Source organism: Aulonocara stuartgranti (genome assembly GCF_965226115.1).
Source record: "Aulonocara stuartgranti genome assembly, chromosome: 6".
In the NCBI taxonomy this organism is placed as follows: domain Eukaryota; kingdom Metazoa; phylum Chordata; class Actinopteri; order Cichliformes; family Cichlidae; genus Aulonocara; species Aulonocara stuartgranti.
The window spans coordinates 11404966-11431979 of record NC_138944.1 but is presented as its reverse complement, the minus strand read 5'-3'; the positions used below and the strand labels follow the sequence as shown (position 1 = coordinate 11431979).

Sequence of the window (27014 nt, the reverse complement as noted above, 5' to 3'; positions counted from 1 at the left end):
ACTTTTACTTTATCCATCGTAAGTATATTTTGATAAAACATTTGTCATCTTATTTAGGCATTAGAACTACTACTGTCAAAGTCTTATTAATTTAGGGACCACACATAGCCCAAATAAATGTTCAGTGGCCCAAATAAGTAAACCAATAGCATAATAACCTATTTAAAAAAAACCCCACAAAAGCAAAAATCCCTCCTTTTTTGTGTGATCGTAAAAGTACATGTGAAAGTGTTTGCATTTAATAAACCATCCAAAACAGGCGGTGAACAGCTTGAGAGTTCTTAAGAAAAATAAATGCAATTTCAGCAATATTTCTCAGTGTTGATATCTCACTTTTTATGAGAAACACTGGGAATTACGTCAGCAAAGATCAGGCGCTTTACCATCTTAGCTCAGTGTGGTTTGGAAAACCGGGGATGATGTCTTTCCAGTAAGAAGGAAGTTACACTGATCCTGATTTAGCTCCCTGGGTGTGTGTACAGTGTTGATGTTATGTACAGGCCCGTGGAGTCTAGGCCTGTCAAAAACAAACACCATTGTGCCCGCTCGGCTGAATTCTACTGAGAACACTTTTACATCTATGAGTAAAACTAAGTCACACAGTTTGGTAGTGAAAACTTCATCACTGACACCTCATTGTGGGAATACCCAAGATCATCTTTATTATTCGATTAATAATAGCTTAGTGCATTCACAACAACCGTGGAAACTAGCATGATGAAGAGGACATTAACTCTGGACTGCATTGACCTTTGCAAGACAGACTTTGAAAAGTATCTTTCAGTTGTCTCTTTGGATACATTCACCAGCTTCTGAGTCCAGCTATGAAACATGATCTCACTCAGAAATTACAAAACAAACGAAAATGTGTTGAGGATGTTCTACACTCACAGTCGGCGACTCCAACTTCATTAATCCATGTCGGCACCTTGAGAAAATATTTCTCTTCTTTTGCACAGTATACTATATGAGGGATATTTTTGTACCTTAAATAATATTTCTCCATAAGCACAGTATGGTTGTGATTACCCATACAGGATGTATATTCGGTTTATTTCATACATTGGTTGTACAGCCTGTAAAAGTGGGTCAGTATATGGGCTATCATGAGGATTAAAGGTTGTCCCTTGCAGCACTTTATTTATATATTTATTTTACTGTAGATATAGGCTTATAACTTTTGTTTTGTATGGTAGCATGTGTCAGTACAAATGTCTACTCAACTGAGCTGAGCTAAATGTCTCCTTGTCAAAGTTGGTTGGTTGGTTGTCCCACTTCACATGCTCTGGTGCCGACTGCATGAGCCCTAAAATCATACACAGTGTTTTTTATGGCAATGTTTAGAGTTCATTTATCTGGATTTAACATAGACTCCCATACTGCGTTGTTCTCCCCCATCTCCGGGAGCGCGCCTACTGACTAGGTCGCATTTGTCACTGCATCCGGAGTCCTGTGAGTAGAGCATGTACAAGCTGACTCAGCGAAGACCTCAGCCCTCACTGATTGGAGGAAGACTGCTACTCTTCTTTCTCTGATTGGCCCGTAGCAGTACCATCTATTGCGGGCCTCCACCCAATCCCGGCATCGTAAAGTTCTGCTGCGGAAGAGGGGATGCTAAGGAGATGGCTCAACTTAGATAGCCCTGTGTTTTTCCAATAATATTTTCGCCATGGATGCACTTTGGAGGAAATCTAGAAACAGAGGACGGCTGCTTGTGTTTGCAGCAGTCTTTGTGTGGTATGCAGGGTCTGTGAGCTGTTTCGGTCAGAGCCAAGACAGCGAGTTTACGTTTCTGTTGCCAGCAGGAAGATTCGAGTGTTTCTTTCAAAACGCAGTAAAGAACGGTACGATGGAGGTCGAATATCAGGTAACTGTGTATGGGGGGTCCGAAGAAATAACCACTCAATGTCTACACAGTTTATTTCATAATAGCAGCGATAGCGGAACATGTTGTAGATGCCTTGCGTCACTCCTTTCAGCTAACGTTAGCTGGCATGCATGCATGCATTGTGCAGGTATTTTAATAAGCCACCATTAACGTCACATTGAAGAATAATAAGTTATTACCAATGCATCTTTTGTTCCACATTTTCCTGAAACGGTAAGCAAGTCAAACCAAACCAACACGTCAAATCAAATCTAATTTATCTGCCACCGTTTTATAAATAAGGTGCTTCCCGAAAGTCAGATGCTTTCCCTGTACAGATCAATGATAAAAAAAAAATAGCGTACCGGAAATAACATAAAAGATTTTAATCAGTCACGTGTCTGATGGTTTCAGATCCTGCTGTTCGAGGTAAACCCGTGATGCCAACTCGCTGTAGTTCTTGACCCAGCTGGTACTAGGACTAATACTAGAACTAGTAAAACCATGGTCTAACAACCCCCATGGGAAATGTCTATGCCAGTAAGAAGTGTGTAAAACTGACAGTGACTCAGATCTCAGTTCAGACAGTCTCTTCATACTGATTCATTGTGATTCTGTGTGATGCAAAAAGAAAGAAAGAAGAAACAGTGAAGTTTTCCTTTTTTTTAAAAAAAAAAAAGTTTGTGAGTTAAAGTGTTTAAGAATCATGACCAAAATAATTATGAATATGCAGTAGTCTTTGCTCTAAATGAGCAGCTCTATTTTCTTAGGATTCATTGTTTGCTGTGTAAAATCAGACTGCAAAGAATCAGCAACATCACCAATCTCATTAAACGGCAGAAATATTAAACAGTATCTCAACAATAATGCAAACAATAATGTAAAAAAAAGATTATGTAAATATAACAACAGAGACCAGTTGGAAAATCAGCTGAACACAGAAGTAGAAAAGTAACTGTTGGGCATGGTATTAAAAGTTGTATGCTGCAGAAAAATTACAAATTGCACAATATACAAAAAACAATGTGGGACCCAATGTTGTGAAATTATATTGTTCTAATTAGATGATTTAGTCACTGATCTAACTTGTTGCTGATTCATGGAGGAAGGCATTATATTACCTTTATGACTGTCCAAACAAGGCAGCACCTTGTAAGTATCAGTTTAAACAGGCTTTAAGACAGGAAGTAATACAAGTCAACCTGTTGTTTGTTTAGTGGGAGAGTCCCTCTTGAAAGTGTTAGTATTAGTTTGGCTAGAGACTTTTCTTTTACTGCAAAATGTTTGACATTTGAATTTGAAGGTGCACAATGTGCTTATGTGAATGTCTATTTTTCCAGGTAATAGCAGGTGCTGGTATGGATGTAGACTTCACAGTAGTCTCCCCTCAGGGCATCCGGCTCATATATGAGTCACGACGCTCTGATGGAGTCCACGTGTAAGTGGCCTGAATCTGTGATCATTCTTCATATATACCCTGTGGGTTATTACAACTTAGTTTATATTTGATATTTGCACTCTCTGTTCTTTCAGGGTGGAGCCCACAGAGGAGGGAGACTATGAAATCTGTTTTGACAACAGCTTCAGTCGCTTCTCAGAAAAGATGGTGTTCTTTGAGATCATTATTGAGGGCCAAGGAGGAGATGTGGGAGGAGATGATGAGTGGGCGGGCTTAGAGGAGCCTGAGGGAAGCCTTCTTGAATACAAACTGGAAGACATCAGGGTGAGTTTTAGCTTTTTGAATTCAAGCAGAAAAAGGGCAAGTTGCATCATTTGTTCCACTGATAAAAATCCTTTTACTGTCATTGATACCTTATTGCGTAATTAACGTCACCACTAGGAATTTAAAAACGCCGCAGCTTTTTTTGTCATCAGTTCCACACACCTCGTCTGGTTTTACAGAAACTTTCTTCAGAGTGTGTCGTTTGTTGTTATAAAAATAGTTCCCAAGCGAGGAAGTTTGGACATCCTCACTCAGTCCACTTGAAAATGAGTCATCATTAAAAAAAATAAATTCAAGTGAATCATAAAACACACAGTGAATACTCAAAACTGTCATCATGATATTTACAGTGTGTTTACTGATTCACGGCGTAAACTCATGCATGCTGGAAAGCTGCTTTTCATTGACTCAAAAGGATACGGTTTTTGATTCGTTCACATAAATACTGTAATTTTTATAGTAATTTACTGTTATTTAATTTCTTTTTTACCTTAACTGTTTGTATCCTCTTCCCTTTACTTTAATAAGTTATTAGTAAAATTAGTAATTTAGTCCCAGTTTGTGGGTAATGTAGACACTGTGATGTCATCCATCGCAGTGTCTGGGTTTAAAGCTTCAAAGCATTTTGGACACCTGCAAATGTTGTCTGTTTGTTTTTGAGGCTTAAATTCACCATATTGGGGCAGGAGATTGTTAGTGCTCTGTTATAGGCTACCACCAGCAAGCTTGGTTAGCAACTGTGTTAATACGGAGTACGCGTGTGGCACACCAACACACATATGCCTACCAATTATAGCTAATTACAAGCCAAGTGAAATACTTGAAATTCACTCATAAAAACTGGAGAACCAACTTCTTGGATGGTCTCACAGGCAGACATAGTATTTGCCATACAGTCTATTAAAAATTTGCCAAAAATGGCGAAAAAAGCACAAACACAGCGTAGCGGACCAAGTGAAGCACTGGAGCTACAGATTAGCCTGTGTCGGCGTGCCTCTTAGTTCACATGGACACAATCATGAAAGAATATTAAAAAAAAAAAATCCATGTTAGTTTAGTTGTGACAAATGGGGCAAACTGTTCATAGAGACCAAAGTCACTGTAAACATGCTTTTTAATGGTGTAAACTTGGACATTTTAACATGCGAGTTTTTGTGTTGACTCTCTTTTGGAGCTTCAAGTGGCTTAAAGAGGAATTTGACTATTTTTGGCACTATTTTGCCTTGGCTTCGTTACTTAGCCCTGGTGTTTGCCACTTGGTGTTAGTGTTCTTTGACTGGCGTCCTCTTTTAAAATTACATTACACTGTTTAGGAAAAAAATCATTTCATTAGAAATACTACACTTTGCTTTTAGTGTGTAACATCTGCTTCACACTAAGCATGTTGTAAGAAACTCAAAATGGTATAAATTACATAAATATTTCACAGGCTCCAAAATTATATATGCAAGGGAAATGCACACTATGACAAATGGTTATTTATTTACGTTATTTTACCTCACCGGATATTAAGGGAGGAGAAAATAAAAAGCAACCATCATACAGAGAAACAGTGGGTGAGAAGAGGACGGGAAGATGCGACACTGAGAGATGAATGACTTGATCACATCTTAATAAAGCCTTTCTAACATGTGATCATGTGGTCATTTACAGTTGATTTACAGTTGACTTACGACGCAACTTTCCATGGTGGTTATACAGACTTAGAAATTAGCCACAACTTAACCATGTGTCTGAAGCAGCGTATACTCTGACACTCATCTGTGAAGTGATCAGATCATTAAAGGGAACTGAATTTCGTTTGGGTTTTGAACACATTTCAAACTATTTTATTTAACCCCACTAGAGATGATGGAGAGTCCCATATATGCAAGTACAGCTTATGAAACTGAAAAGGCCTTTTAGTTGAAAGGTGATTTTTCAAAAACCTGAAAGATGTCCAGCTGCTTTCGACCAACACTTACTACACATACTAGTATGCTTCTGCTACTAGCCTCTACTTGGATAGTGTTTTTAGAAAAGGAAATCATATGTCTTTTACCTGTCATTCTTTGATATTCAGTTCGAACAAATTATGCTTGAGCTGTGAGACACAGACAGGCAGGGGAAGTGGGAAAGTTTTAAAAGACAAACTAATACACTCTTGGTTTTGTTTTGTTTTTGTGGGATTTTGCCGACGATATAGAAAATGTCAAATAACATCTGCTTCAATCTTTACACAGTGTTTGCCAGTTTTGAAGACTTAAATACTGATGCACCTGCTGGAAAATCATTGCCTACTTGGCAAGTCAAACTAGTTAAACTAAACCACACGATTGCTGCATGACGTATTATGGGTTTTCTAGCTGACAAACTTACATTTGACATGAACTGAAACGGCACAGAAAACGCATCTCTAAGTTCTGTTTTGACACCAAAATGGAAGTTTAGAAAAGTCATTAAGCCATTTGCAACTTCTATTTCTTCCACTTTTCCAACTACACAATTGAAAGCTCGGTACTTTTGAGACCAAGCATAGCCTGTCATTTTTTCCCCTCTCGTTTCTTTTTCAAATCCCTTAAATCTTTGCTCCCTGTTGCTATCCATGTTTTCATGCCGGGCTTCATTCCCCTCAGGAATCCATGGAATCTCTTTACAAACGCTTGGAGCGCAGCCGACAGATGCAGACGGTGCTGCGCGCTTTCGAGGCACGGGACCGAAACCTTTTGGAAGATAACCTGTGGAGAGTCTCGTTCTGGTCGTGTGCCAGCGTGGTGGTGATGTTGTGCGTGGCTCTTACACAGGTAAATAAACATCTCAGCTTCACAACCTCAATAAGGGAAAATGATTTGTTTTGTACTTTAGGCAGACACTTTTCAAACCTGATATCCTGCCATCTTTGTTCACAGGTCTACACAGTCCGCAAACTGTTTGATGATAAGCGGAGGGTCCGCACATAGAGGGATTGTTTTGAAGTAATACATGACAGACCGGGAAGAAAATCAGCTGAGAACAAGGCATTTGGTTACCCATTCAAATTATTACTATTGTGTATTATTGCTCTTATAATCCACATGGACACAAACAGTCACAATAAATTCTGCTGGAGTTGTATTTAATTTCTGAGACCTTGTTCCACATTTCTTTGTGAGCAATAAGTAACATTGTTACACCCTTAAGGGTAACCAGATGAGTAAAGGGTTTAGGAAGTTTAGGTTAGTTAGTCATTTCTGTCATTTAGTGCCTTTAACGTCAGATCTTACCACAAGCCATCGAGGAAATGTTGTCCTGTTGTACTGTCCCATACTTCTGAAACTGTGTAAAGGTTTTGGGAAATTTTCACCAAAGGTGTCATTACCTTTGAAGGTTAATAGTGTGACAACACTTAACAATTGATCTGTGTAACTTCTTTGACTGCTGGTTTACAGCACTATTACATTGTGCAATAGTGTTGCTGGCTTATTTGTCCTCAACAGATCCTGCCATCGTAACAGCGATTTTAATTGTCATCACTCCAAGTGTTTCCTCGGTTATAGCCTTAGGGATGTTTTTCTTTTTCTTTGAGAGGTTACTGATTTATTGTTATGTGCCATTAAAGGACAGCTGACATACTTACAAATAAAAATGCAGAACAAGAATGAGGGATTATTTTTAGTGATTAATGATGACAAACGCGTGTCAGTTCTCTTTTAGACTTGTATACATGCAGGATGTATGTGAATGTAAGTTCATGTGTATATATCAGGATTGTTACATGCATGTTTGGTTTCTGACATTTTGGCTTCTGGGGAATCAGATCGGCCTTTTTTTTTTCTTCTTCTGATGTTTGTGTGTGAAAAGAATGTAATTTTGATTCTACTCAGCTTTTTATTTTTTACCAGATGCATTGTGTGTGAGATACTTAAAAATCAAGTTTTCATGGGAGTCACTGATCAGAATAAATGCATTTTTACACAGAAATACTTTGATGTGAGGATTTTTTTTCGGGATAAAAAGCAGCTGCAAACAGAACTGATTAAAGAATTGTCTTTATAAATAAGTCACATGATGAATTCCACATCAGTCTTGAATGAATAACATGCAGTAGATCAGCATGCCAAGGTAAACACACCTAGTAGGACAGTTAAGCTAAATGTTATCACAAAGCTTTGCCTTCAATTTACTTTTATTTCCTCAGGTTTGATAAACATTTCTGATAAAGAACAAAACAAAATTTTTTTTCATGATTGCTACACAGTAAATTAAATAATAGAAATACTAAGTAAACTTAATAGTCTACTTGAATATACAGAGGATGCCAGCATTTCTCATTCTAGAAGCCAACGCATACAGAGTGTCAACTTTTGTCCAGCCACGACTTCTCTTGTAATGTATAACCATTATTTCTGCATGCACTTGTTATTTAAGTGTCTAGCTTAACAATTATACGTAGGACAATCTTCCTCCTGCTGTAGAGTCTGAGTTTCCCTCACCAGTGGTTGGGACGAGCAGGGACTTGCGGTGGCCGCCTGTATTAAAAGGTCACGAGAAGAAAAAAAGATTTTGGGTAACGGTATCAGTAAAACACAGCGGACAGAAGAAAAGGTGAGGAAGAACAGGATTGCATACCTTTAGTAATTCCTTCCCAGCTACATGAACGGCAAAACACCAAAAGCAACTAGCTTTCATCATGCTTTGCAGAAGATCTTATCATGCCGCATACAGAAAGTGAAATTTTTCTCTTGGTCTCCTAATCTTACAAATCAAAAGTTCTTAACCTCAATTCTGTGTAAATGCTGTCACAAGAAGCATGTTCTGCATGTTTCACTCTTTGTGCAAAAAAAAAAAAAAAACTTGAGAAAAGTGAAGAAGAAGAAGCTGCAGCCACCAAACACTTGTCTTTTTCTATTCATTTATTCACTCCATCACTTCATGAAGAAGAAGAACGTCTTCCTTACATTTTTTTCCATTATGGCTTAGATTTTTTTTTAAGTAATTATAATTTCTTTCTTTACTGTAGGCACTAATGAGGATGAACAGTTGTGGGAGGTAATTGTCAGACTGGGTGTTTGACTGGGTAAGTTCACTCTTACCTCAACTACTGTATATTTATTGTTGTTAAACCAGAAAAAACCCCACTGCTCCAGCAGCAGTGGGTTTTTCCCCTCTTCTGTCTCTTGTTTACTTGGTCTTTAAAACAGAAATGGTAAAACCTTACCCATAAAAACTTAATTAGTCAAAATTATCAAGCATATAAAATACTGGTCACTCTAATTTGTATAAGCCTGTTTGAAGCTGAGAAAAATTGAGAGAAAAGTGCGGTTTTACTTATTGAGGTGAATAGTGTGTAAAATTGCTGACAAAATATTAGCAAGTACACATAATACAAAAAGTTATAAATTGTATTGTTGTAAGACACATTTCAATTTAAATGCACAATGAAAAATTCAGCCTGACTTACTGGTTCCACACTTTTGAGCCATTAAAGTCATCAAATTTATCCCCTTTCATAATACTAAATGCAGGAAATGTCATTATGTACTTGTTAAAAAAAATCTCACAATTACATACAATATGCTTCTGAAATGCACAGACTGAAACAGCATCAGATTACTACTTAACAGTAGTCTAAAGTTACAGGAAAAAAATTAGTGACTATTTCTGCTTAAAAGAAATATATAAGTGTAAACAAAGTCTTTAAGACCAGATAAAAAAAAAGGTTTCTAATCAAGAAGCGAGGGCTCTGAAGGACGTATGATAGTAGGTCGGTTGGGAGCAGCCGGTGGTCTTCTGCTGCAGGAAAAGAGAGGAGAAGAGGTATTGGGGGAAGGGAAGGGGAGGGAACATGCAAGGAAAAATATTATCAGAAGGTCATGCATCCGTTTTTCCCAAACCACCAACAAAAGCCTGAGTAACACATAGTGCAGCCCTTCACCAAATGTTTCAGTGCAACTTTCCCCAATACCAAAGCCACACAAAAAAAGCTTCAAGGTCTGTATGTGTGTGTGTGTGTAGTTTTACCTAGGAACGCCCGGTGGCAGCGCTGGAGGCACACGGGCCGGCCTTGATGGGACTAGAGGAACAGAGTTGGGATCGCCTGGAGGCCGGGAAGGCACGGGAGGTCCAAATGCTGGTGATGGGTTGACAGCAGATGGAGGACCTGGAGTGGACCCCCTCACCCCTGGGGGTCGGCTGGGAGGGGCCCCTGATGCGGTGCCAGGACGGGATGCTGGAGGACTGAAAGAAAGATACGGAAAGATATTTAATATCATGTCAAAAACAAATGTCATATATTTAATTTTAGCATAGCATATATTTAAATAGGGTAAACGATACTGTCTTTTTTGATGTTCCAGCCGACAGAACTCATATTATGTGACTTTTATACTTCAATCTGTTTCATTACTGCAAAAAACATGAACATAGTTGGATGCTGGTATAACTGAAAATGCTCTTTTGCATTGGTGGAAAAAACAGTCTTTAGCTGACCTCTGCTGGACATCTGGAGTAATAAAATGAGTCAAGCCTAGTTTGTCTGTTTTGCAGAGAACTAACATTACTTTGGGATATTCAGTGGTTTGGAAACATTGAAACAAATCAACAGTGACTATATGTCTATTAATAGTAACACTGGGTCTCTACCTGGTGACCACAGATGTCAGTAAATTTAGAGTGAACTTGTCTTTGTGTTGCCCAAAACACAGATGTTGTGGGTACTTCCCAAATCACATGAGTTCATTGTTAATACAAGTGTGAAAAGGGTTTTAATTATTATTAATATTGTTTTTTTATTTCCCTTTATTATTTCCATAGTCTCAGCAGCTTTGTTTTATCTTGTATTTAAGTTTTAATGTAATATTTTATGTAAGTGTTGTGTGAATTTGTCCAAAATTATGTTGTACCTTGGCTCTTTGGCAATCCAGGTATCGTCGACGGGTGGCGGGACTGGAGTAGAAATCGTGGTGGTGCTGATATCTCCGATGATGACCAGAGCCTCTTTCAGAGCGTGGTACATCCTCAGCATCTCATCTCTCCTCTGAGCCTGCTCTGCTGACTCCTCCATCAAGCTGCCCTGGTCCCCTGCAGAGTACAGGTAGGCAAGCAGCTCTGAGTGGATGAAGTCCTTGGCCTGGAAGTGCGAGTGGGAAAAGGGCAGCAGTTTAGAAAACGAATTCTAATAAGATTTGGTATTCCACATTTGAAAAGCTATAAATAATTTTGAGCAGGACTCTATAAAGTTGCTTTTTAGATAAAGTGCAATGTTTAAATTATTATATAATTATTCCCAGCCCCCCTTTTTAACACTGTTTTAGTCTTTGCCAACTCCTGAGGGGAAATGTATGACTCTTTTATCTGTACCACTACACTCAGCAGCTGTCTGCTTCCTGCCTGCTTTGAGTAAAGTCTCCGACTAATGTTGAGTCACAGCAATAAAGCAGTAGACATACGCTGTTGATCATGAGATGCATGATGGTCTTGGGCATGAGATCTCTGATGGACTTGTTGACAATGCTGATGTATGAGTCCACAAGGTTGCGGATAGTCTCCACCTGTCGTTCCAGCTGCGGGTCCATGGACACGGTATCGCTAGAATTAATCGCATCTTCATTCTCAGTCTGCAGGACACCAGACAGATGGACAGAGACAGACGAAGCAAAAATGACCATGAATAGCAGGTGTCTTTAGATAAAAAGTTAACACATTTAGAAACACCAATTCTGGACTGTACCAGCAGAAGGGTACGATGCAAAGGTATTTCAACACAGCCAGGCTTTCTTTTGTGAGCTAGCTTTAAATAAATATATGAATAAAACCTCCGTCAGAGATAAACGGTAATACAATTCCTTTGTGAATCGAGAGTTTCTTCTTCAGCCTCTGTGTGTGCTCACATAAAATGAGACTTGGTGAAAAAGGCACAATAGTGCTAGGAATAAGTGAAGTCCTTGCAGATGGTGGTTAATTATCATGAATTTATAACATTATATTAATTTTAACGCTGCTGCTTTTCACTTCTAATGTGACAGCTGCACATTAAAGGTGTGAAACTTTATACTTATACGTAAAAGATTAAAAGATGTAGGTCTGACACTTCCCCATAGTCCAATTAAGGAGACATGTAAATGACTTTTGGGCAGATCAAAGCAAAACTGATTTTGCTGCTCAAATATTCCATTTTTAAAATCTGTCTTCTATAGTTGAAGCTGTGTAAAATGGAATTAGCAGCAATTTGTCAAAGATAAAGATATTTGCATGTTGTTCCTGTGACAATGCAACAGTTTGCAATGCACTGTTGTGATTGTTATTGCAGTTTCCTTCAGTGTACTCTGAACATAATGCTTTGTAATACTCACCTCTGAAAGCACTAGAATAAACGGTTCCCCAGTTTTCTAGATTGTAAGTGTAACAATGAAATACCTGGTCCTTTTCTGGGTAAACACCAGCTCTCAGGAAGGAAGCCTTCCAGCTGTCAACATCCTCCTGAGTGTCACATGCCAGTTCAATCTGACGCAGGTCTTTGTACACATTCCTGTAAAAAAGACATGCACAAACTTTGACCAAAGATCATATCTAAAAAACCAATCCCAGCATCACTGTAATGATTATAGTCGATTAAAGCATCCACACCTCTGTTCAGTATTGAAGATGGCAAAGACGTGCTTGCTGGACATGAAGCCCTTTTCCACATCTCTCAGCTTCAGGTTGTCAAGAGGCAGCATATACTTCTTTTCCTTTTCCTGATAAAAGAAACAGTTATGTATTGACAAGTTGAAAAGTAGACAGACTGAAATGCATAAAGTTATTTCAAAACAAACTCATTCACTGCTCGGAATAACTTTAAGACATTTCTTTAAACGCACACGTAAGATATTGCCATTGTTGGTATGCTGTAACTTCCGCTTTACTCCAGTAAATTATTACTTAACCTTTTGTCTTTGAAAGCAGCCTTACCTCTTCGTCTTTGTACCAGGACAGAGACTCGGCAGTCAGGACAAACCAGTATTCCTTGGATCCCCCTTTCATAATGCTGATGTTGATGGTGAGCCAACCTCTGCGGATGACCTGTACACAGTTAAGTCCAACAGTTGATTAAGCTGTACAGACAGGTGATCAACAGCAAGCGACCAGAATGGTAAAAACAAATGAAACCTAAACATACTCCGAATATATGCCCCAAAAAATGCCACAGCAACATTAAAAACAGCAACATAGCAGCCATGCTGGTGTAACAATGTTCTTAATAAAAAAAAGGAGATCACTAAGCAATCAGATCAGTCCGTACAGCATCAATAAATGCACCACAAAGAGTACAAACAAGTGATAATAGGTTCAAATGGAAAGTCACCTTCTTTGCATCCTTTTTACTGCCAGACTGATGAACAGGAAGACAAATGAACACACAGGGATAATGAGCAGACGTATGCAATACTTGAAATCTGGTTGGCGTAACCATAGATGGATTGCACAGTTGGTGCGTCAGCCTTGCAGACAATTTGTTACAGTGGATAGCTGTGACAAATTGGTTCAAAATGTAACTTTTATAGACCACTAGTGCACGAATTTCCCAGTATAATTAGTCATAATTGCAGATATGTGTCACTGTTAATTACTTAAAGTCTTAATACTGCAATTAAAATGTGATTTTTAAAAGAGCCTGTAGTTCAGCTTGGAAGGGATTACTGATGGCTAAATTTCATTAATCAAATGTGCTGGAGTGGAGCTACAAATTTCTTGTTTGTTTCTGTGGAATGGTCACTGACACAGCAAAAGAACTGAGCATCTGAGCTGTGAGCTACAAAATAACAAAGCCACAGCTGTTTATGCTATGGCAGCAGTTTGTATCAGTCTATTCTGTTAAAACACATCCACACGGGCATCCTTTATGATTTGGCCAGTGGTTTTCAATTTCTTTGTGCCTGACACACACGGAGGGAGCTTAGGTACATTTGAGGCACATTAGTGGACCCTGGACCTAGCAGGAAACCTACAATCTCACTCCGTTGGCATTTTCTTCTGGTTTCAATCTTTCTAAGATTTCTAAGATGTCATGATTGATTTCCAAGCGCCTCTTTAGCTAATTTGGCACCATATCAGTAATCAGCTTCTCCTGACAAATGATGCACTGTTGGGCTTCTAACGCCGGTAAATCCTGCTGAAACTGCAAGTTTACAGACAGTTTTTCTACTTTCTTTAGGTAGTGGGTTGTCTTTACTGGTTTGCTGCAATTTACTCCAAACAACAAAGTTTTTCCAGAATTTTTTTTTTAGTACATGTGACTGTGAACTTATCGTAAGTTTAATAAAAATTGTCCCAAATTCCCACACATCAACTTGCCTTGTGTATACAGAACATTACAGTGAATTTTAAAAAAGGAAGCTGTAAGTTTTTTTGTTTGTTTGCTTTTTTTTAATGACAGCTACTCCAGTTCTCATAACACATCCTTGTTAGTGTAACTCTCACTTCCCAATTCCTCTCATCACGGAGTACAAATCTTGCTTCTCGGCATGGTCCGAATGACCATTCACTCTGCACCCAGTGAAGAAGGAAGTGACAAATGGAGACGTGGGGGCTTCATACTTACAAGAATCTCTCCCTGGGCTATTTAAAGGAGAACCACAAGAAGAGGCAGAGGAAAGGGAAATTAAGGGAGAGTACTAGAGGGCCACAGACAAGAGTATGAACGTGTGACGAAACAAGGTAGTAATGGCAGGAGAGATAGGCTGAGACAACATCAAGAAATGAAAACAGAATAACAGCAGATGGAAGCAGGGTCTATGATGACATCACAGAGGCATGTGCACTTTAGATGAGGTGTAGACTGTATCTTTGATCACCTGATTGGGCATGGCTCGCTTCTTGGTGGCATTAGCTGCAGTCCTTTGCTGGGCGCTGTAGGAGGCAGATTTCATAACATCAGATACAGAACTGTTTTCAAACGGGGAACAGATGACGGAGAAAGTCAATAACTGTCACTACTCTTGGAATCTTTCATGCAACATAAAAGAATCTAAGACATCAGTTTGCTTTTGATATATTTTTTTTATCTTTAACCTCCTAAGACCCGAACTCTTCCATGGCATGCATTTTTAATTTCTCTTTGATATTTGGGCTGATTGGGGCCGGATGAATGTAAAAACAAAGAATTACCAGATTTTTTTTTACCTTATTTTTGTTTTTATGAAAAATAAGAGCCACATATGAGGATATTAGTTTAAAATTTGGATAGAACAGTAGCAGTATAATGTCCTCGTAAGTGGATATCAGGCCTTTGTAGAGCAGAATTGAGTATTTTGGTCTAAATAACCCAAAATGTGATGTCCACATATGTGGACACCAGGTCCTAGGAGGTTAAGGCAGAGCAGGATGAACTGTTGAGTAGCCTTTAAATGCATTTGGGTTTAGTAGAATTTCATTTTAAACTAAAAGGCAGAAAGATTAAACGTTAACCAAACCAAAATATATTTACACAAAATGCCCACTTTATTAGCCGTTCAACTGCCCATTAATGCAAATATTTAATCAGTCAGTCACTTTGCAGACAGTCAGTGCATTTAGGCATGTTCGAGCTGACCTGCTAAAGTTCAAACTGAGCATCAAAATTGAGAACAAGGTGGTTTTTTAAAAGGAAGGAAGGAACCTTTTAAAAAACAAAAAACAAGCGCGTCCATGCTCACAGGTGTACACACGGGTGATCACACCCACAAACTACACCCTTTTTGGCTCCTACCTCAAAGCACACTGTGTTCTGTTGATCTTATGTGCTGCACAATAATGTTTAACATTTAGTATTTACTGTCATATTCCCATATATCATTGTGATGTTGTTTTATTACTCTTGTTCTCTTCTGCTTGCTTTCTTTTTTCTTTCTCAGCAGGTGATCCAGGTGATTGATATATGCATTTTTTTTTCTCTGCCCGTTCTGTTGGTTTTTGTCTTTTGCCCTTCTCCCCCGTCCCTCTTCTCAGCTGTTTCTCTTTCCCTCTTTCTTTCTCCCCTTCTTTCCCCCAGTCAAGTCTGTCCCGTATTCAGTAAGTGAAAATAAAATAAACAATAAAAGGTGAATCAAATGGACCATTACGGCAAGGCTGGGATGGTCAGTTTGGTAAAGTAAATCCGTTGGGCATCTTTCTTTGCCTTTAGACAACAATTCTGATGGCAAAAGAGCCAAACGGGACAGGCCAAAAAAAAAAAAAAAAAAAAAAAAAAGAGAACAAGGTGGTTTAAGTGGCTTTGAATGTGGCACTATTACAGGTGTGAGGCGAGCTTGTCTGAGTGTTTCAGAAAGTGCTGATCTACACAACCATCTCTAGGGTTTACAACAGATGGTCCTGAAAAAAGATAATATGCAGCTGACGACAGTTCTCTGTGAGAAAATGACTTGTAGATGTCAGAGGTCAGAGTAGAATAGCCAGACTGCTTAAAGCTGATAAAAATAACCACTCGTCACAACCAAGCTATGAAGAAGAGCATCACTGAGCACACAACAGGCAGAAGAACAGAAAACTGAGGCTACACAAAAGGACAGTAAAAGACTGGAGAAATGTTGCCTGGTCCAGTGAGAGTCCGATTTCCACTGCTGCATTTGCATCAGAATTTTGCATAAACAACTTTCTGATGCAAATGCAGCAGTGGAAATCGGACTCTCACTGGACCAGGATGAGTAGGATGAATCCCTCCTTTTATTTTGCATAAACAACTTAAAAGGAGGGATTCATCCTACCATGTGTCAAACATTTAGGCTGGTGATGGTGTAATGGTGTGAGACAGGTTTTCTTGGCACACTTTAGGCCCCTTAATACCAAGTGAGCATACACAGTGAGCATACAGAGGCTCCCTGAGTACCTTTTTATGATTTTATGATTACAATGTACCTGCTTTCTGTTGGCTGTTCAACAGGATAGAGTGTCATGTCACAAAGCTCAGATTATCTCGAGCTGGTTTCTTGAAAATGAAAATGAGTTGAATGTTCTTAAAAGGCCTCCACATTTACTATATCTGAATCCAGTGGAGGACCTTTGGGGAGGTGGTGAATAGATGGACGTGCAACTGACAAATCCAACTGTGGTGCTATCACTTCAATATGGACCAAAATCTTTGAAAAATATATTTTCCAGTGCTTTGTTGATTCTCTGCTATGAAAAAAGGCATAAGGTGGAGCTCCCAAGGCAAAAGGAGCTCCACCCTAGGTACTAGGTGTACCTAATACAGTGCCCAGTGACTAATCACCTACAGTCATGGCTAATGATTATGTTTGTTCATTGTTAGAACTGAAATTGATGATTAAACATGTGGTTTACAACAGTGTGACGAAATATCTATCACTAAAACAGCACAAAAAGAAAAACAACTGCAAATTCTCACTTCTACAAATTCTGACACGTTAACTGACAAGTTACAAGAAACTGCTCTAGGGTAATTCCACTGACAGGTGTGAGGTAATCGGTGCCGCCCTTAGGTTGTATTTTAACTGTAAAGGTAAAATAGTCCCAATAAATTTAAGTGAATGCTTTTTGTGTTGAGAAAGAATCTTAGCCTGTGTATGCATCATTTCAAATTTAGGCTTACTTTTTCCTGATACTACAGAACAGTTTGAAAGTTCCACACGATAAAGCTCAAGATTTGATTGATAAACTCTACACACTGAATTGATCTTAAAGAGAATAAAGCTGTTTACGCAGATGCCCTTTCTCACATGTGGCATATGAGTCTGCTTCAGATGAGTTTTCAGTTATGGGTTCGTGTTTGGAGCACACAGGAGGCAGGTCACATGACAGCCACTTGCTTGCTAAATGATTTAAGACTTAGATGTTTTCTGGCAGCAACTAGTGGTGGAAAAAGGCAGATAATGTTTTAGCCACTACGATTTATCATGGAAATGGAAAGATTTTACTATCATGTATATAATTAAAAAGTGAATATGAACCCCCACATTTACTTATCCTAATTAAACTGAATAATCTATATTTTAAGTTGGTCTTACTTGGCAAATCCAATAAAGTCCTCATGGTTAGTGTTTATGTAGGACAGCTCAATGTCAATCAACAGCAGCACCTGCCAAAGAGGGCAAAACATGACGTGTTGTGTACACAAACAAGGCAAGCTTTATAATTGTTCAGGCAAGCTCCATCTCTAGCACGCACCTGGTCTTTGGTTTTGCTGTCTCTCTCTCTGATATAAGTGGTGACAATCCGCTCGGTCTCCTCTCTCAGTCGGGGGTACGAGGTCAGCTGTAGAAAGCACACATACAGAGACACATGCACTGCTGCAGATTGATGCAGATTACACACGGATACACTGTTACTGCATGCAGGCTCAACACTGTAAAACAATCTGTGTCTCCTTGTCAGCAGCTACACTCAACCAGTGACAGTTAAGTTACACCATGAACACATGTTTGAGGTCAGACAACTAACACACAACACCTTAGGAGGCATGCGTTAACAAGTCCTCTATCAGCTTGAGATTTTTTCTTATCTATGAAAATGTAACCATATTATAAAACAGCACCGGGTTAATTAACCCCTTCCACTGTACTATAATCTCAAGCTCATAGAGAAACCAGGAAATCAGTGAGGTTAAAAGATAGGAAAGAGGGAAAAAACAGTCTGGAAGAGCATTGTGAGTGTCTCATTGTGGATGTGAATAGTGTAGAAAAGGTACACCACTTGAAATATACACAACACCAGCCACAGCTGTGCCATTTTAAGCAGCCACATGTCTTGTGAGAGGGGAATGGATTTGATATTGGTGAGGTAGTGTTAAATCACTAATCCCAGTGATGATGGGCTGAGTGGATTTCAGGATCAGAGTGGGAAGGGGCTCTTGGATTTGTCATTGGGGGTCCAGGGGAGCAGCAGGATGGATGTTCAGCAAAGCCTTCAAGCAGCGGGACACTGACAGGACGAGTTAGTTTATTGAATTTATCTGCTCTTTATCACTATTGAGTCTTAGCCTGTCTGTTTTTTCTCCTTCACTCTTTTGTCCTTTAGCTCTCTCTCCATAACCTCAACATGCCTCTCTGCTATTCATGTTTACCTTTTCAGTGCACTTCCTGATCAGGGTGACAAGCTCGACGACGACCAGGTCAACACATTTCAGACAGGGATCTTTCAGCTTAATGATCTGCTTTTTCACTATAGCTTCAAACGCCAAGTCTGGGGTGAACAGGCCTGTCCTGTAGTGATGCATCGTGGGAGTTGGAGGTTTAATATCAGGAGAAAGAGGAGGAAGTGTTGTATGTGCCATGGTGGGAGAAAAAAGGGAATGGTGATAAAAAAAAACCAAAAAGCCCATGTTGGATGGAATAGTTTGGGAAAACAAAGCATTTAAAGAGGGGATGTAAAGATGAAGGTTGAGGAATATGACAAAAGGGAAAAACAGGTGGTTAGTTAGTTCTACTTCATGTTCAGAACAGAAACAAGCTGCAGGTTGATGGAGGTTTCAGCTTCCTGTACATGTGCAAGTTAGCTGGTCGGCTTATATCTTCTTTGTCGCTGTAGAAACACGACATCAAACTGTGTACAGGCAATCACAATAAAGCCTAACAACTTTGGTTAGTCCCACCTTCATAACACAATTTCAACTTGCCCAAAAAGAGTTCCCCCCAGTGTCAGCTATATGTTGGAGTTTCGCGATTGAACAGAAACAATAGCATGCTGAAATTTAGTTCAAAGCAGGGCTTTGATTAAGTATAATCTCAGGAAGCAGCTGTGGCTGTAGACGCTGTCTCGAGCTATTTCTTCAAACCAGGCCTGCAGCTTGTTTTTTGCAAAGAACCTGTACAGGAATGTGTCACAGCCCGTCTATCTCTTACTACACACTCCAATGCACTGCAGTACAGCCAGAACACGTAGCTTTATATTGTTTTCTTCATATCAGAAAACCTCAAAGCAGGATTATAAAATAGTTCTTTAAATTCCTGTTTCAGTTGTGCAATCCAAGAAAAAAATGTCCAGATGCACACAAAAATGGCTACTGTTGGGTGAAAAATTACATCTGGCAGTACAAGCTATGCATGAGTAGCAGTCGGGCAGGCGACCATGCAGTGATACCTTATTGGTGCACTGTCTGACTGTGTTGATGAGCTCCTGGATGACCAGGTCGATGCATTTCAGACAGGGCTCTTTCAGCTTAATGATCTGCTTTTTCACTATGGCCTCAAACGCCAAGTCTGGGGTGAACAGGCCTGTCCTGAAGGACATACAGACAAGACAAACATGGAGACATGGAGTAGGAGACACATGGGAACAGTGTGAAACAGGTACATACACACAGGGAAGGCATGAACGGAGAGTGGAGAAAAACAAACGAGGAAGAGCAGAGGAAAGAAAATATACATAAGGCTGACAAGCAGCCGAGAGATTACAGAAAATGGTTACAGAAAAAAAAACACATTATAGCCAGGACACAAAAGAGGGACACATAAAGCGCGGACAGAAAAGAGGTAAGACAGGTGAGCAGACAAATGTGTGGGGTTTTTTCACAGCCTGGCTCAACTTGCCTGACTCCATGGATGTTCTTGATGGCATAGCTGATCTCTTTCCTCAGCTCCTTCTCATCAAACTCCATCTAAGACACAGTGGATTTGATTCATTATGTGTATCATCGGTGATACTTGCAGCCAAATTAACAGTAGCAACAGTCTAAGAGGCGCTTGTGTTCTTTGGGTAATTCAGGGGCAAATAAAAAATATATGACCTAAAAGAACTCAAAAAAACAAAGAAAAATAATTGTTTTTGAGAAAAGGGATGATAACACTTGTCACCTTCACTAGTTCAAAGGGAAACCGCTCATGAAAGATACGGTTAATCTTCGCTCCACCAGACAAGTTGGAAGTATCCACTTGATCTCCAGACCCTTCTATACACTTCTCAAAGTCCACACCAAACTGCTGCACCATCCTGCAGGTTTTACAAAATGAATATTAAATGTAATATCCTGTAGAGTTTTCATGCATCTGTGGATCTGGGTCTGTGGAAGTGGGTACTGACTGAAGTAACGCCTTTGTCTTGCGTGCCGGGTCGTCAGGACGGAAGTTTTTGTATTCCTCCACCTCCTTCTCCAGTGATAGCAGCTGGCTTTGGAGTTTACTGCGTAACCCTGGCAACGTGTCGCGGATGTGGTTGGTGAGTTGCTGTAAAGAAGTTACAAAAAAATTGTACGTTTTTATGAACACTTCTGTGCTATAAGTGACTGTCGTTGCCTGATATATGTGTTTGTATAATCAGGTGTGTGTCTCACTTGATTGAGGGACTTCTGGAGGTGTGGTGTACCCATGCGTTCTGCAATGTGCCTGTATGCAGGATGAGACAGGAAGAACTTCCTTTCAGCGGCTAAAGCGGCACGGATGTCTTTCTTCCCATCAATGTCCTTTTGACTGCGGTTCACCACACCAATATAGCCTAAAGAAAAGTACAAACAAGGCACCCAGGGAGTTTAGAAGACCAGAACCACATCATTTTTTGATTTGTAGTCACACAAGAAATTTAATGGATTTACTAAAGACCAGACAGAATTCACAAAGTGGAACATCCCCCCACACTTTACTAAAACAACAGCACATGTGACTAAAAAGTTCTTTTGGTTGCTAGGCCAAATATGTTAAAAATTACAAAACTAAATATTATACAAAAAGCTACATGCAGTTCCTACAAAGTTAATTTCTTAAACTCTGATTAAAACAGTGTTTGTTTTACATCAATTTAAAAAAGAAAACTCATAAAAATACTCTCAAAGGCTCAACACACACCCAGTAAACCTCTGTTTGAGCTCTTGCCCTTGGGGAGGAAATTCAGAGCTATTAAATCAAGGACAAACCGATTAAAGATCAGTTTCTTTCCTAAAGTAATTATTCCACCTAATGCTGAATAAATGCCCTTTGACTGCTGTTTTCGAAAGCAGTGGGAAGGCAATGTGTAATATGTGAAAAAACAAGAACACGTGACTGTGTTTTATTATGTTGTTTTTCCTTAGTTATTATGAATTTGCTTTCTTTTTATTGCTCTATTCTTCTACTGGATGCATTTCATTTTGTTGCTGTGGAAATGATAATGACAATAAAGTGTCAGAATCTGAAATAACAGGTAAAAATTGAAGCAAACCTTAAGTCAAAAGAGCCTCTTTGAAACATGAGCTGCAATTCCACCAATCCCCACTAGAGGCTATGCAGTAGCTTTTTTTACCCCTGTATTAAAATGTTCAACTTCTTGTTTATCCTCCTGACAACCAGGCTATTCATTTATGACCTCTGTAATGGACATTTGCTTTTTTGACTCATTTGAGCTACCCTACTAAGTCCTGATGTACTAAATAGAGGACATCCTGGACTTTCCATTGATATCTCATGTGTTTGGGTGGCCTCTTTTAGCTCCAAAGAGGCAGGAAATCACAAAAAAGTTCAGTGGGAAGATTCTTTTGTCCTTGGGTCTCAGGAGGTTGGAGTCAGGAACAAAATAGATTTGGTCTTTACAGTTAATCCCCCTGTTTTTATGGCAACCACATTATGCTTTATTATGTTTGTGGCTGTCTGAGTAATAGGTAGGTGTCGTGTTGTCTAGCATTTTACCCGAATGCACTCTAAAGAGCTGATGTTCAGTTATTCCAGTAAGTAAGTATTAAATAGGATGCTAACTAAAATGATGCTAACTGTGGCTGTTAATTGGCAACACAAAACTGTGTAAAACAACATCCTTTTACAAAGGAAAGTAATCAGCCATCTTTAAATGCACACTTAATCGGGCAATTATTTTGTATCATTATTAATATTAACTTCTATTTCATTGGTTAATGCAGCATAAAAACTGTGTATGGAATCATCAGTCAAATCTGACAAATAAAATAAGATAAAATAAAATTTTAAAAAAAGCTTAAACATGTGGCTGACTTGCATGCTGCTACCGTGCATCTTATGCACAGGCTAATCCATATTCCAAAGGCCACTGCAGCAACCTAGGTTCAAGTTTATCACAGATTTTTTGCTCCATGTTTGCTAATTTTGCCTAATTCTTTCCCTCCTGGTAGTTCTTTTTCCGCCTCATTCAATTCATCAATTAATTTGGGATTATTTGAGAGACATGCCTCTATCTTAAAATATCTCTGGCTGTTGTCCCAATATAGTCATGCGAGGTTTAAAGAAAACAACAATATAGCAAAACCTGTTGTCCACAAAACAACAGGTGATACTGCTGTGGGTATGGCGTGGGAGTTTTAATGCTTTGGTTTTGTGTCCGTACCTCTGCGGAGCGGCAGAAGTTTGTTTTCCAGGATGTCTCGTGCATCTGTCCCCTCGTCCATCAAGTCCAACTTTGTGATCACACCAATGGTCCGTAGCCCTGAAGAAAAGTCATAATTATGTTTTAGCATTCAGATAGATAATCTCAGAATGATTTCAAATAAAAACTTATTGTCATCAGCATTAATAACTGTTGAGTAACAAATAATTTGCAGTTGCTGTACAATCCCTGAAGTTGCTGCAAAAATTATACCGAAAAAGTTACAAAAAGAAATATGTAGATGTGTGTAGGTCCACATATTCTGAACATTGGCTTACCCTGAGGGTCCACCTCCTTTGCTATCTTGAGGGCATCTGAGTTGGCCAGGTCTGTGTTTGCAGGGGTAACAGCCAGGATCAGACAACTCTCCTTAGTGATGAACTGTAGCAACATGTCTCTGATCTGATGCTCAATGTCCTGGGGTTGGTCACCGACAGGCACTTTAGTCATCCCCGGTAGGTCAATCAGGGTCAGGTTCAGCACTGACAGAGAAAAGAGGGAACGGTGAAAGTGGTCAGACGGATGTTGAGCACTGGCACTAAGAAGGCTGAGTTTGTAAACGTGTGTGTGGTACCATTAGGGGAGTAGACACGGAGGTTGATGGGGATAGGGGAGATGCCTTTGTTGGATCCAGTGAGACGGTCTGTTTCCGCTTCGATCTCCTGGCGGACCTCATCAAAGTCCACAAACTTCCTTCCTTTACAGTGCAAGAACTCTGCATACTCTACATGGAGATAAACAAGTTTTAGACGGCAAGGAGAAAACCGAATGGACTGGAAAGAAACGGCACAAAGTAACACAGCTGTAAGATGTAGTGAGTGAAGCTCAATTAGTGGCATAAATGATGCAATTATTAAACCTGTATTGATATGGATTTAGAGTGCAGGATTGTAAACGCAAAACAATCCTGTGTGGTAAATTTCTCCAGCTTTCTTCAAGAAAGACCAGATTTTCAAGAACTACTTCCTAACAACTGAGAAACAACTTGCCTGCTTTACTGTTAACCAGCTGGAGGATGAGAGGGCGACGGGTGACGATGCCAGATCCTCTGGGCAAAAAGTCCCTGAAGGAGAGAAGCAGGTAAAGTTTAACACAACAAGTAATGTTTAATGGACAGGCTTTTCTTTTTTCTTTTTTCTTTTTTAGTTTCATACAGCGTTTACAGCACTTATGTTTTTTGCATTTCTTATTCTATTATACTTTATAATTCCTTGTGTTTAGTAATATATTTTACATAGCACTAAATCTACTTTTTTATTTGTTTTGTAACATTTTTCTGTCTTATTATCAGCTTGTACGGCATCTGTGAAGTGATCTTAAAACCGGCAAATAAAAGGTGCTTTACAAAAAGGGCTTGACTTATAAGTAAATACAACAACAAAAAACATCAATTTCATTTTTAAACTATATCAAAATCCTACATATTTAGCATCCCCTACCAAAATAAGAGTTCATGGTGTAAAACAGCTTTCATATACCATTAACTGGAAATGCAGGCCTCCATCTGAGGTTTTGCATTATTAATGCAAACCCAAGATTGACTTGCATCCCTGTTCAATATAAATAGATCAAAGACAAATAGATGTCTCCCACTGTTTGCCCTTCTCATTACATACACATTCATCACAATGGAAACTCCTGTCCGATAGAATCGTGATCATTTCCAGGTCACCGACTACACATCTCTCTGGGCCATGAAAATATGTCCTTATCTGTTTTTCTGTTTGCATGCCCAGCCAGCAGCAAGGTCCAAGTTTTATTGTAAGGTAAATAAGCCCCACGCACTAACATATAATGATTTGAAGCTATACACATGTATACAGCCTCTGCTTGTAGTCATTGCTGACAGCGCAGGGAGGAAATTGCACAACTGTGGACCCATCCTGTTTTTTTCTCTCTCTTCCTGTCACTTATGAAACCACAACATGAATCGGTTGAAGCAGCGGGTCATCTAAACTGGAATTGCAAAGGACACTGCTAACTGTTTTTTGTCCTCTAAACCAAGTACAATTTAAAAAAACAACAACTGATGATTTAGTCCACCAACACAAAATTAATCATGAACATTTTGCATTATGATAATCTTTTCTTTTCTTTTTTTAAACAAACAAAAATTTAATTTTGGGGGATAATTTTACATTATAGCAAAATGTAAAAGGAACTTTTTTCCCATTTAGTGGAGAACTAAAATAAGGGAAACTTGTCAACATTTTATAAACAATAAAATAAAACAATAAAATAGAAAAAAAAAACCTACATCAATAATCGAAACTGTTAGCCGGATGTGTCTGACAAAAACTAACTTCCACCTTCGTAAAACAAGTAAACCCCCCAATCTCAAAACGCAGTGCTTCATCTCTGAATGTCAGTGGAGCAACTAACAAACATGAAAACAGCTCTGTGCTCTTCTGTGGGTATCTGGTGGTACCCAGTGTGTCATATACACATGACAGTGCAGCTGGTGACATCACTGATGACCCCAGCACAAACACATCAATGCCTCTACTGTCTCCCTCGGCCACTGCTTGGGACTTGGAGACAAAAGGAAACGGGGAAAAAGGAGACATGGCAGCCTAATCCACATTCCCGATCTCTTGAACAACAAATGAAATCATTTGGACATGTAGTCGATTAAAGTGGTCCTGTTACTTTGTTACTAAACTCAAACTGTGGATTAGGCCCCTATAACTGCATTACGGCCATGTCACATTCCCCTTCCGGATTTTGTTTCAAGCTATGTCAATGTGTTTTTAATGTAAAATACTGATTATTTTACACAACGTAATAAAGTGAGCAGAGTGCCTCAAACATATGGCAATAATGTAACAGCTGTTTTACTGCTATTTATCATCAAGAAGAATCATACACTGCTTACTGGAATTCCTTCTAGCTCATTCATCAGCCTCACAAAGAAATTCAACAGTGCTTAGCATGCTGAGAGGGCAGAGTCAAGGCATTTTCATATATATACGATGGGTGTAACTGTCTCATAATAAATGATCAATCCACGATGACTTCATCATAACTGCTAACAACCTTTACATACCTCACCCTTGAAAGTAAAACATTTACCTGACCTGTGTAATTTGAGGACTATGAAGCTATCTTTCTTTTCAGAATGAGCAGTCTCAAGGAAAACAGCCTTTGTAAATGTTTGACAGAATGGGCCTAATAGGAAGCAATGACTGGAAAGAACAGTGGACACAGATCTAATGAGAAAGTCACATTCTTGACTGTATAGTTCAACAACATGGACGCTAAGACGAAAGCTTTTTTTTTTTTTTATTGCACTTTACTTTAACACTCGTTTTGTACCAGTTCTGCCAGTCACTAAACAAACAGCTGTGTTCTTGCGTAAAATGCGTAATTATCGATCGTGAATAGCACAGCTCCATAATGGAAATAATCTGTTGGAAAACTGGGAGGCTCCGACACACAGACGCGTAACCAAGTGTTTAGCTGGCGACTTTTACGCAAAAGCTCTGTGTTGTTTTTATTAAAAGAACAACGAGAGACTCCTGCCAAAAAAAGAAAGTTAAGCTTCACAGTGTCAGTTTTAGCCAATTCTACATATTAATGGTACAACCTCCCAACGAAATTCTCCAACACGGAGCTCTTCCCTGCACTCTGACCGCCGACGACCGCTATCTGAGGCAGGTCCAAGTTGCAGGTCTGGCCGATAGAGCTGAAGGCGTCTTGGAGCTTGTTGATGAGGGGAATCAAGTCTTCCATTCCCCGGTTTCCCATAGCTGCAGCTCGGTCAGCTCAGTGGGCTTTATTCTGCTCTCCTCCACGGTCAAACAGGAGCCAAGGGGGTCTCTTGTCCAGCAAACCAAAAGTTCCCGAATGGCAGTGCAGTCTGTCACAGGCTCGGGGAGTTTATTTCAGTACGACACGAGAGAGCTAAGAGTCAGAAGTCCCACCAGCCTTTAGTAAACTCGCAACAGTCTTAAATGTGTGATCGCATGATAAAAGTCGCCACATTAGACTGAAAACTTCTGTCATCATCCGGTCAGGCGACACCCAGCCTCCGCCGGAGATTGTAGCTCCGCCTGGAGCGTCATTTTGGTCAGTTATTGGTCGTTTGGGATGTCTGTCAGTGTACACATACATATGTCATCATTTTTATGACAGAGCACAGTAGTTTTTGAACTTTGACAAATTAGAAAAGAGACTTATCTTATTCATAAAAACACT

The 27014-nt window shown here is 39.4% G+C and overlaps 2 protein-coding genes across 4 annotated transcripts; one reads left to right on the top strand and one right to left on the bottom strand.

The window, feature by feature from the left end:
* The first annotated feature begins 1551 nt into the window (after positions 1–1551).
* tmed1b (transmembrane p24 trafficking protein 1b) lies at positions 1552–7529 on the top strand. The gene is made up of 5 exons (XM_082535101.1): positions 1552–1867; positions 3208–3305; positions 3401–3590; positions 6206–6373; positions 6479–7529. Exons 1-5 carry the CDS (start codon positions 1670–1672, stop codon positions 6527–6529), a joined length of 705 nt encoding a protein of 234 aa, XP_082391227.1. The 5' UTR covers positions 1552–1669; the 3' UTR covers positions 6530–7529.
* Positions 7530–8443: 914 nt separating this feature from the next.
* Positions 8444–26877, bottom strand: dnm2b (dynamin 2b). 3 transcript variants are annotated; one of them, XM_082535098.1, is made up of 20 exons: positions 26404–26877; positions 23807–23880; positions 23392–23541; positions 23096–23299; positions 22779–22877; positions 20788–20948; positions 20538–20680; positions 20312–20447; positions 20048–20115; positions 18583–18721; positions 17688–17774; positions 17528–17598; positions 14381–14435; positions 12498–12608; positions 12174–12283; positions 11964–12075; positions 10997–11164; positions 10451–10677; positions 9570–9785; positions 8444–9341 (listed from the first exon to the last, which is right to left on the bottom strand). In XM_082535098.1, the coding sequence occupies exons 1-20, from the start codon at positions 26562–26564 to the stop codon at positions 9272–9274; spliced, it is 2562 nt and encodes an 853-aa protein (XP_082391224.1). In that variant the 5' UTR covers positions 26565–26877; the 3' UTR covers positions 8444–9271. The 3 variants fall into 3 exon arrangements, with proteins under 3 accessions (XP_082391224.1, XP_082391223.1, XP_082391225.1); XM_082535097.1 differs by lacking the exon at positions 18583–18721 and adding an exon at positions 19599–19737 and having other exon boundaries at positions 26404–26876; XM_082535099.1 differs by lacking the exon at positions 18583–18721 and adding an exon at positions 19599–19737 and having other exon boundaries at positions 8444–9338; positions 26404–26876.
* Positions 26878–27014: the final 137 nt, after the last annotated feature.

What these genes read in the sequence shown, in the direction of transcription:
- tmed1b (XM_082535101.1), top strand. Translation starts at nt 1,670, where the DNA reads ATGGATGCACTTTGGAGGAAATCTAGAAACAGAGGACGGCTGCTTGTG. An exon ending in CGCTCTGATGGAGTCCACGT is followed by an intron (nt 3,306 to 3,400) that starts GTAAGTGGCCTG and finishes CTGTTCTTTCAG; the next exon opens with GGTGGAGCCCACAGAGGAGG. An exon ending in TGTGCGTGGCTCTTACACAG is followed by an intron (nt 6,374 to 6,478) that starts GTAAATAAACAT and finishes CTTTGTTCACAG; the next exon opens with GTCTACACAGTCCGCAAACT.
- dnm2b (XM_082535098.1), bottom strand. Translation starts at nt 26,564, where the DNA reads ATGGGAAACCGGGGAATGGAAGACTTGATTCCCCTCATCAACAAGCTC. An exon ending in TCAGGAAGTGCACTGAAAAG is followed by an intron (nt 17,775 to 18,582) that starts GTAAACATGAAT and finishes TGCTTTCTACAG; the next exon opens with CTGACCTCGTACCCCCGACT. An exon ending in TTTACCCAGAAAAGGACCAG is followed by an intron (nt 11,165 to 11,963) that starts GTATTTCATTGT and finishes GGTGTCCTGCAG; the next exon opens with ACTGAGAATGAAGATGCGAT.